This window comes from Pyxicephalus adspersus, chromosome 5, assembly GCF_032062135.1.
Source record: "Pyxicephalus adspersus chromosome 5, UCB_Pads_2.0, whole genome shotgun sequence".
Lineage (NCBI taxonomy): Eukaryota > Metazoa > Chordata > Amphibia > Anura > Pyxicephalidae > Pyxicephalus > Pyxicephalus adspersus.
In genome coordinates this window covers 11,873,222-11,884,411 of record NC_092862.1, presented here as the reverse complement: position 1 = coordinate 11,884,411, position 11,190 = coordinate 11,873,222, and the positions used below count along the sequence as shown (strand labels likewise).

The 11,190-nt window shown below is 39.4% G+C and overlaps 1 protein-coding gene across 1 annotated transcript in view; it reads right to left on the bottom strand.

The window, feature by feature from the left end:
• The window catches only part of LOC140331899 (transient receptor potential cation channel subfamily A member 1-like), a 64,987-nt gene extending 54,400 nt beyond the window's left edge, over positions 1 to 10,587 (bottom strand). Inside the window, exons 1-5 of the mRNA XM_072413233.1 lie at positions 10,578 to 10,587; positions 8,959 to 9,117; positions 7,341 to 7,450; positions 5,120 to 5,210; positions 2,847 to 2,875 (exon numbers count right to left, since the gene is read on the bottom strand). Of these exons, the coding sequence (XP_072269334.1) occupies positions 2,847 to 2,875; positions 5,120 to 5,210; positions 7,341 to 7,450; positions 8,959 to 9,117; positions 10,578 to 10,587 (399 nt within the window). The remainder of the gene's footprint in view (positions 1 to 2,846; positions 2,876 to 5,119; positions 5,211 to 7,340; positions 7,451 to 8,958; positions 9,118 to 10,577) is intronic.
• Between the last annotated feature and the right edge of the window lie 603 nt (positions 10,588 to 11,190).

Below are 11,190 nucleotides of genomic sequence, written 5' to 3'. Positions count from 1 at the left end.
AGAGTGTTATATGATGCTGGTTGTCCAGCAGCCAGGAAGTGAGCTGGGATCCTATCTGACTCAGTGCAGCATGTATTTAACACTGTGCAAAGCTCACAGTGTGCAGTGAAATCAGAGTAAGCAATCCCAGTCCAAGAGATGAGCATGTACAACTGTTCAAGACTGAAGGAAAGGCTGGAAGTCTGGAAGCTGTACTATTTAAATAAAATATGAGGATTGTGATTAGAAATGACTGTAAAATGCTTCAATATTCAATGCAATAAACTGTGCACATTGCTCATAATAGCATCACAGTGCAATGCATGAGATTTCAATCACCAGATATCTCATAAGGATGACACGCAGGTATTTTCCTTATCAGTTTGTGAAATTCTGCCCACTCTTCACACCCCTGTGATTAAATAACATGCTTTGCCTGGTGCTAATTTCACAATATCACATACACTAGCACCTGCTGCCACACATAATACAGAGCAGGTTTGTGTTGTACAGATGAGGAATGTTTTCAGTTTAAACAACAATTCTTGGCAAAGGTTTACATATGATATATTAAATGTATGTATTCTTCCAAGAGTCAACTAACGATTTTCAGCTAGTAGTGTATAATTATTTATCTTTAATCTGGATCATCTTTCCATAATCTATAATTATAATTAGGTGTGTGTTCATGTCAAGTTTCTATCTGCCACCTGAAAGTTAAATACAGGCTTGCAGTTGGAGTATCTGTAAAATAGGCTGATTGAAATAAAGGAGATAACTTCTGCTCATGGTGAAATCTGACATTTTTATGGTTTATCCAGTAGAAGGATGCAGATGCTGGATTGCCGAGTTTCATATTTAAAAAAAAAAAAAAAACGTCTAAGATGTTCTCCTAGTAGCATCTGCATATAGATTTATCGCCATAGGTGTCACATCCCAGCACACAATTTATAACAACAAACAAATTAATATAAGGGACATTTAAGGTATCAATCTACATTGATGGATACAACAAACATGTTATAAAATTCCAACAATTTTTATTAATAAATAACCTTTAAACACATATCTTAAAATATGACATGATTGTGTTCATATAACTCAATTATACACAATTATGCTCTTGACGCATTTTGCAGATTTTAGTTTACTTCTTCAGAAGACAACTGAGATAAAGATTATCCATACCGCTCCATCCTTGGGGGGGGGATGTGGCCTGGATGATCTGTATCTTCTGAAAAAGTAGACTAAGGCTGCGTACACACGCAGAATCATATGATTCTCATCTGATAATCGCCTCAGGGCTGGTATTGGACGAGAATCTGGCGTGTGTACAGCGCTCGTCGTCTGTCATCTGGACGACCGTCCTGGCTAATCCATGTACGAGTTACGATCGTAATGAAAGTGAAGGGGAGAGAGCGCAGCAGGGTGCCAAAGACAATCATCGCTTTTGTATATGCAGCCTATGATCTGTGAAATGCGTTGAGTGCATAAATGCGTATAATTCAGTTATAGGAACTTAATCATGTACAACAGAGTCATATTTTTAATATGTGTTTTTAAATGTTATTTGTTAATAAAAATTTTGGGAAATTTATAAATTCCTATGTGGATTGATGCCTTAAAAGTCCCTTAATTAATAATAATTTTGTTTATTTTTTTTAAAAAACCTGGAATTGGGCTTTGAAGCGTTTTGTTGACCAAACCTTTCTTTTTAAATTTTGGCTACAGTAGAGGGGGGTGGTAAAGCCTCTTTGGGCTGCCATTGCTGTCTCTGTACCCTAATTTGTGATGTAGTTCCACCCACTGGCCTATTGGATGTACAAGTTAAGGAAAGAACCGTAGTGCGCAGTGGGGGGGGCAGGTATTCAACACACCAAGAAACTGCAGAAGATTTGTGTTATGCAAGCGGGTGTGGACCCACTGTGCCACTGACTGGGTATACTCTAGAGGGGCGTGACTAAGCAGCTACCAGGTCTTCGCTAGAGCCTCTGATGGTGAGAATAGGCTTGGGCTGCGAGGTAGCTGCCAGGTGCCACTCCAGAGCAATCCCCAGGCCAGTGGCAGCTGACCACAGGAGTCAGGAAGCAATGCTACAGAACCAGGGCCAGGCGGCAAACAGGCGAAGTCCAGAAACGAATTGCAAGGTCAGGGTCAGGCAGCAAACAGGCGAAGTCCAGAAACGTAATCCAAGGTCAGGGTCAGGCAGCAAACAGGCAAAGTCCAAAACGTATCCGAGGTCAGGGTCAGGCAGCAAACAGGCAGAGTCCAAAATCGTTAGCAAGGTCCGGTACACGGTAAAGCAAAACAGGAACACACCTTAGCACAGAGAGTAACACAGAGGAAGCCAGAGATTGCTCAGGCAACTTCCTGTAGTAGGAGGTGCCTTTAAGTACCTGCAGGTAAACACCCATAGGCTGTGGAAAACAGAGGGCGTGTGTTACCTCATAGACAAGAAGAGACACACCCACACCAGCTCAAACACCAGAGTAAGTCTCAACACAGGTATGGAACCTAGGAAGAAGGTTACCTGAAAGACAGGACCCGGCGCCCGTGCCTGCGATTAGGAGCAGTGGCGCCGGCACGACCTGCAGTGCTAACAATTTGTATTGTCCAAAGAACAGCATAACGTGGAGGTGTATTACCAGCCCATTACAAGTAAGCTAAAAATGAAGAAACATGTAACTTGTGAGTCAACCCATTAGAAAATTGTAAAACAAAGCCAGGCTGTTTGGATGGCACAGCCCAACCGAACATCACAGTGTTCAGTATGCCTCATCAGAAAGAACCCGAAGGATACAGAACCCTTTTTGCCATTTTGGAAGCCCCATTACATATATATATCTTACTTCTTTAAAGACACTTACTGGAGATTTGGCTTGTGTTCCTTTAAAATCTAAAATACATAAAGAACAAAAATATATTAGATATCCCACATATATTACAACAGATACTATTTTTTTATTTGATTTCTATTTTTATTTGATAGCTATAGAATAGGTCTTCCAAAACCTGTGCCAAAAAAAGAGTGTTTCAAAAAAGGGTACATGTCACACTGTTGATACTATCTGTAGCAAAAGTATACCAGGGACATTGCAATGGGAACATTCCCCAGCTTCTTCATTATTACTACTGTAGGCAAAAGTAGCAAGATGTTACACTGTCAATGCTTTCTTGCTGGAATGCAAGATTCTGCAGCCTTTCAGCCAACAATGATGCCATAGAAGCAAATGAGTAGTCCCTTTGCCAATGACCTCCAGTAACAAGATTGCTAGTCAGACATTCATTCAAGCAGAAGTAAATAGCTACAAAGTTAGAAAATCCATATACCTTAATCTATATTTTCTTATGCAGTGCAACTAGATTTAGCAAGCATTTCAAAATGTTTCTTTGTGGGGCTGCTGTCACATAATTCTGTACTATGCAAATTCCCTCTCATGAATTCAAGGCCATTCAGATAATAAGTATACCAGGAACTAAAGGGGATTTAGCAAACTCCACCAGCTAAAAGCGTGAATCTAAACTTATTGTAAATGAGAAAACTCAGCTCCTGTTAAGATATTTTGGGCCTGATTTATTAAAGCTCTCCAAGGCTGGAAAGGATACACTTTCATTAGGGAACCTGGGTGATCCAGCAAAACTGGAATAGATTTTATTTGCTATTTGTTAGCAAAAGTTTTCAATCCTGGACAAGATCCATTTTAGGTTTGCTGGATCACCCAAGTTGAAACACTGATGGACGTGTATCTTCTTCAGGCTTGGAGAGCTTTAATAAATCAGGCCCTTAGTCTTCACAATACCATTATCAAGAGAACACATAATATATAAAGTAATTTCTGTTTTGGCAAATATCTCCAGAGATATTTAACATCCTAATTAAAAGGGCTACTTATTTAAAATATATATAGTATTGCTTTGCAAACACACATACAGTATAATACAAAGTAGCTCAGAAGACGTTGCTCTCTTACTCTAATTGAAACCTTGGAAATGTTGAAGAAGGTATAGAGTCCCTATTCTCACCTGTTTGTACATTTCATCTTGAACTATTGTGCTCTGTAGCCTCAGTCAGTTAAAAAAGGGCCTAATGAACATTTCAGAAGCATTAAAAAAAGTGGCTAGAGCTCCAGCTTCTGGCTGGATTGGAGAACCTAAAATTTCTATATAAAATGTTCCTTTTCTATGATACAAAACTAGGAAACAATATACAAAACCAATATACATTCTACTAAAAAGGCTTATATACGGAACAAGCAGAGCGACAAGAGCAAAGTCTGAATGTTCCTTGACTCTAAATTTTATTGCAAGATTTTGTGAAATGTTCACCATTTTTGCTAAAAGCTTTGGAATCTATAAAGAAGGTCAAAATAAAGAAAATGATTTTGATTAAGTATATACCGTGTTTCCCCGAAAATAAGACCTACCCCGAAAATAAGACCTAGCACTTTTCCCCCAAAAAAATATAAGACAGTGTCTTATTTTCGGGGAAACACGGTACCAATCCCGAAATGGTTCCTGTGGCTACAATGCTTCCCTCTTTTGCCTGTCTTTTTTTAAAGGCCCTAAGCACAAAATAGAGAGTTTCTGGCAATTTGTGGCATGATCAGTTTTGCCAAAATCACTCCCCGTATCCGTAGAGACAAATATTGACCAGCTCAGGTTATTGTAAATGTAATTTGCTGAAAATCAGCCAGAATTAGGAAGCTGGTTTCTACCTCCTCTCAACCAAATCAAGCTAGGTGGATTTAAAAAATCACCTTGTGCTTTTACACCACAAGGTAATGTTTCAGTGTATAATCACAACATATTGCCTCAAAATGATTGAGCTGTCAATCAACAGAAAAATAAATCCTGCACGATTTGTAACCACAGTGCACAACAACACCCATAGGAATTAGTGAAAGGGTGTAAATATTTTGAGGATATAACTGCCTATACCTGTTTGTGAACCATCTGTGCAAACCCTATTACCATGTGCATAGCCATAACATGTACACACATGCAGATACAGCTATCTTCCCACAATTTGATTGTCATTGGCAATTCCTCTTTATGATAAATCTCTCGCATGTTGGTGTGAGCTCATCTACACAAATTAAGGACATTAGTAGGTATGTTCAGCTAAGCACATCACACTAACCTGAGGTCTGTGGCTCCACATGGTTCAGATAAAAGCATTGTTTTCGGTTTGGCCGATCCTTAGTATGGAACTGATCTAAAGCAAGAAACGCCTAAAAAGATAAGAAAACAGTGATTGGATACAATATAAATGTATTGCTTTATAAAAGCAAGATGAACTAAGGTTTAGTTCAGATGGGCAGTGGGAACAGCAGTTCCTTTGTGCCTCCCTGTGGTTGCCCTGCTCAGCATCTCAGCATTCCCAACCATTCTGGTGGTTCTTAATAAAGCAGAGCTTCGACATTTTAAAGTGGGCAATCTTCAGCCACTTACTACCACCTTCATTTATTCCCTATTGAAGGCCACATATAAAACACTACATGTAGTGTCTCAACTGTGGACACAATTTCTAGGCAAGAGGAGGAGGCAATTGCACCACAGCCTCACATCTGAACTAGCTCCTAGGCAATTCAGCACCAGGATGGAAGGTAACAGCAGTCAAGGGTCAGCAACAATCCAGGGCAATAACCAGTAAAAGTTTAGGAAGGCGGTCAGCCTGGCTCAGCAACTGATCAGAGTATCAGGATACAGTACCAAATTGTGGAAAGAGAACAAAAGTCTAGAGAATCGAGAATTGAGGTTAGAAGGAGTAAGAAGCGAGCAACTTGGGCAGATTTCCAAACAGTTTATGAGACCAGCAGATCCCGTATTCAGGAAGGAGCAGTTTACCTGGAGATATTAAATGTGGTATTTCTGATGTGAATCAGGATTGCAAAATATATATCATGTAAGGATAGACAACAATGATTAATGCCTCAGAAAATACAAACAATGTGTGCCTAGTGTTCTACTTTAAGTTATTTTAGTTTTGATGCTCAAATATAAAAATGAATTATTTTACATCTGCCTGTTATTCTTCTTTTATGCATTAGGGAGGTTCATTCGAAGAGCAGAGTTCATAGGAAACACACAAGTGCATAGACCAATTAATAAACAATTTCAGTAAGGCAGGTAAAGTGAGTTACAATAAGTGAGGTGAAAATGTCAGAAGAAGATGTTATTTCATTTTATAGGAAGTGGAAGTGTGGGCAGAAAATGTTCCTCTACATAATGCAGGTCCTCATAAACTGCTATGCATGTAAGTAACGAAATGCACGCAAATTGTAAAGTAAAGCAGGAATAATCAGGTTAATTGATAATATTGGAGGATGTGGGAGAACTTATTCTATTAGGCATGGGGAAATTACCTGACAGTGTTTTGCTACAATTACATCCAGGAGACTTTGAATGGAGACCACTCATTTTATTATAATGATACTAAACAAGATTACATTATGATATTAGAACAACTCCATACATATACTCAAAGGGATGACAAAGGTCCACCCAAAAGAGAGATTTCCATTTAGTCACTGGGAATAAGGTAAGCTCTGCGTTTCTCTGAAGGCCACTCAAGCAGGACTGAGGTCATCTTGCTACCTATGTGATAGAGCTGGACCATTTGAATTGGTAACATTTTAGTCTCATTATTACCCCCCATTTTTTTTTGTGTTATGATCTGGGGTGCCTGTAGGGGCAATGTTATGATCTGGGGTGCCTGTGGGGGCAATGTTATGATCTGGAGTAGCTTCAGTTGATCAGGTGTAGGTTCAACAACGTTAAGGGCCCAAAAATGAGTTTAGCTGATTCCCTCAATATACTGAATGACCAGGTTTTTCCATCAATGAATTTTTCTTTCCTGATTGCATAAGCATATTCCGAGATAACAATGCCAGAATTCATGGGGCACAAATTGTAAATGAGTGGTTCACGGAGCAAAAGCATCTGTTCATACATGGATTGGCCACCAGAGTCCAGACTTTAACTCTATTGGGGATCTTAGGCATCTGCAATAGAAAACTTTAGCAGCAGTTTCATTCTCCCATCATCAAAATCTTGGCAAAAAACTAATACAACTCTGGGTAATAATACATGTTGTGGCATTGCATAAGCCTTTGAAAGGATACAATGGTGAATGTATGCTGCAAATAAAGCTAAAGGTGGTCCAATGAAATATTATTGTTTTTGCCAGGCAGTGTATATCGCTCCAAAGTAAATACACTCCTACAATGTATTGCCAATGAGTGGACTATATAATTTTTACAAAAACATAGCAAATAAAAAAATGATATACATATTTAAAAAAGGGTATATAGAAGCGCCATTAACCCCTGAAATCTGGCATTGTCCCTTTGTTTACTTACCACGGGTGGCATGTTATATACCATCATTGTCAGACATGACAGACCGGTGTCATCCTGAACACTTGCATCACATCGAAGATTGAGGAGCAGACGTGCGGCTTCACTGCGATCTGACAAAGATAAATCAAAACATTATAACGATTCCAGGGCTTGAGGTGGAGTTGTCACTTTTAAATGTCCTATTTATCAATCAGTAAGCTATAAGGTAACCTGTCAGAGCTCCTGGTTAAAATTCATCTTTAAAAGTTGGGTATTAGATAGGTCCTTTTTGCAGAAAGGAACAGGCGATATCCCTTCTGCAATAAGTATTCTTACCTGCCTGATCACCACCCACCTGTCAAAATTCACTGAGCTGTGAAAGCAAAAAGGGATTGGGGTGTCCCTCCTGCAATAGGGACTCTTACCTGCCTGATCACCACCCAGCTGTCCAAATTTACTGAGCTGTGTAGGTGTAGTGACTGAATGAACTCCAATGGGCCTGTGCGGAGTTACGTCATTGTGGTCTGGCCAATCAAGATGGCCAAAGATGGGGATGCAGAAGAATGGAGACAATAACCGCAACAGAATTGGGACAGGTTAGTATCCCCAAGGTAAAGTTCTGCGTTAAGAAATAGTTATATACCCTGATTACCCAAAATGTTGAAATTACTGACAGATAAATTGAATATTATGGATTCTTTCATTATACCGGGCAAGTGGTGGGATATATGAGACAACAAGTAAACAGTTCTCAGAATGATGTGTTGTAAGCAGAAAAAAATTAGCAAAAGTATGAATGGGAGCAACATTGGTAGGCCAAATTGTGTATATAGACAATTCAGTCAAATCATCTTCAAAACAGCAAGTGTTTTGGGGATATTCATTGGTATGCAGTGGTTGGTACCTAACCAAAGTGGTCTCAGGAAGGATAAACGAGTGAACTGGTGACAGGGCAATAGGTGCAAAAGTCTCAGTAAGAAGCATACACACTATAGTGCACAAATAATATTGATTAGTAACAGTACTGTGTATGACGTACACCTGCACATGGAGATTAATTTTGACACCTCACCATTGGATGATTCTTTTTACTAGATGTATCTACTACATGCTGTCATACCTTTTGTGACCTAAATGAAAAATATCTCTAAGGGTAGTAAAATTGCTACTTGTCCCTACCCCACCTGAGGAAGCCAATCGGCGAAACACATTGGGACAAGAGACATTTGTGTTTTCCTTTACAATTGCATCATTTATTTTATGATACTTTAGTAGCATTACCCTGTCTAGGACAGAACATTGCAGGATGGCCACTACTTGTCCCTTTCTGCAATAATGACTTGCCTAGTCAAAAATGTGGAATACGTGGCAGTGGACTGGGGTCAGCATAGGCAAGTTGGTCAGGATCTAAAGCAGGGAAACTTAACTTTTTAGGCATCCAGGATTCAAGAAACTAGGGAATTACTACATTTGCCTGGCTCCATCTATGACATATAATAAGTAAATATTATAACTTTTGTTTGGAATAATTAACCCTTCATAGGTAAAATATTAGTTTGGGAGTAATTGGTCTTTAACCATTCTGCTTTCAGTAAACATAAAGTTTTCTCAGTAAAGTACCACAGTAGCTGACACTAACCAAGTCCAGCAGCCAAGTGAAGAGGTGTGCGTTGTTTGTGATCTCGAGCAGTGGCATCAGCACTATTCTTCATTAGTGTCTTCACAGAACGGATGGCATCATACTTTGCAGCATAGTGAAGTGGTGTCTGATTGGCTTTTGTTACAGCATTAATGTTAGCTGTTAAAAAAGTTGTTAGGATTAAAATCAAAAAGACAAGAAATCAGTATAAACTGTTCATAAGGACATCAATACTTCTGCCTTTTTGACCTGACTGATATTGCTAATATGGCTACAATCACTTTAAGATTACCTGACATCAAAAAATACATATTATAGTCATACTATTATATATACTGTAAAATAAATGTTCTTGAAAACAATGTACTTATTTAACACATATAAATCCAGGTATTTTGAATTGAATGCAATACAAATCGATTTTGAATTTCCCGCCCTGCCGGCAACGTACACACGCACCAAAGTCACCGGGAACTCCCTCGGTCCTCCATCGGGTGCAGAAGCCGGCCAGAGGAAGAAGGAAGAGGACAGAGATCACGGCGATGGACGACGCAGGACGCCGGCGGATCAGGTAAGCCTGTTTTTACTATTACTTCCCATAGATTTACCTACCCCGAGTGTGACATGGGGTTACTGCTTTTAGCAACTTTTTTCTACCCCGAGTCACATTTGGGGTTACCGCTAGGGAGGTTAATGAAAAGACAGTACTAAAGTATCCTAGAGCCAGCCCAGGAGGAGTTGGGAGGGGTCCTTGGCTACCTGGTCCTTGTCCTGGTTTTCACCTGGACTTAGAGCTCAGGTGCGATTTCTTTAGGTAATGAGCTGCATGCAGTAGGAAACATCTTGGTGTCCCAGTCCTAGAGGGGAACTTCTCCAGGAAAGACCTTGCCACCTGTTAGCTGCAAAGTCTGCTTTGTACAAATGTAGTTTGCTTTTCTGTTAGTTACTGAGGGACTACAAACAAGGTAGTTAGCTGCCCAGCTGGGCTACGTTTTTTTTTTTTTTATATTACAAAAAGTGTAAGCAGATGTAACGTGCTCTATAAAAGTAGGTCCATTAATGCTTATCGTGTCACTGCCTAACACAGGGTGCCCAACAGGTGGATCCGGATCTTCCAGTAGATCGCAAAGGCAATGGAAGTAGATTGCGGAGCTCTGCCTTTCAAAATAAACTCTAACGAGCACAGGAGTTATTAATTCCAAGTTTTTATTGTTGGTAGATCATTTTGACATTTGATCATTGATCATTGGGTTATTTTAAAAGTAGCTTGCCAGCCAAAAAAGTGTGGACACCCCTGGCCTAACACATCCCAAAGGACCACAAATCATGCGTGAAACATTTTTGGTATCAGAACAACCCAGATGTGCAGGGGAGGTAATATGGGGTGCCATTAAGAATGAATGAAGGTTAATTTTGAATTCTGAGTCTGCATCAGTCATCATGAATGAATTTCCCTTCTGGATTTCCAGTTATTTTATAAATTGTGCTGAAACATCCAAGGGTCAATAGGAACACCCAAATCAAGTGTCAGGAACAGAGCAGAGAATTATGGGAGAAAGGTTCAGTTGTTGGTGTTTTAAAGATATATAAGAATTCAAGGTCTGTCTGGATAGACATACCCTTTTCCATCATTTTAAATTATTAATGGACCTTTTTACATGCTGATAGTTACCTGTTGATCTACATTTTGGGATAACTGTATAAAGTAATTCAAGATGCTGTTATTGGAACCTCCAATAGTCACTTCTTCAGGTAGATGAACCAAATTTTCTCTTTGGTCTTCATGTTTTGCCTGGAGGCCGGAGTATGTTTCGGTGTTATTGCGACCTGAATTAGGCAAAAGACAAAAGCCAAGAAAACACAGTGACATTATTAAGGTATTCTCATGGTGATGTTCATAAAGAACTCTAGTCAAGAAAAGCAATAAATTCTTCCTGGTTGTAGGATACTTTTGCAAAGCGTTTGTACCTTGTTCAATACTGAGACTTTTTTTCTGCTTTTTATGTCTGGAAATGGTATTTTAAATCCACTGTGTGAATCTACTGTATTTACTACATTAGAATTATGATATCAATTTTTGCAGCACTTGGAATGTAAAGGTTACCTCTAGGCACCTCTCATTTTAGTTTATTCACTGATATACAGTGTACATGTCCGAAGTAGGGTCTTTGTTAGACTGGAGTCAGGGAGTGCACTTTGCAAAGATGTCTTGGGTAAACATAAACCCATACC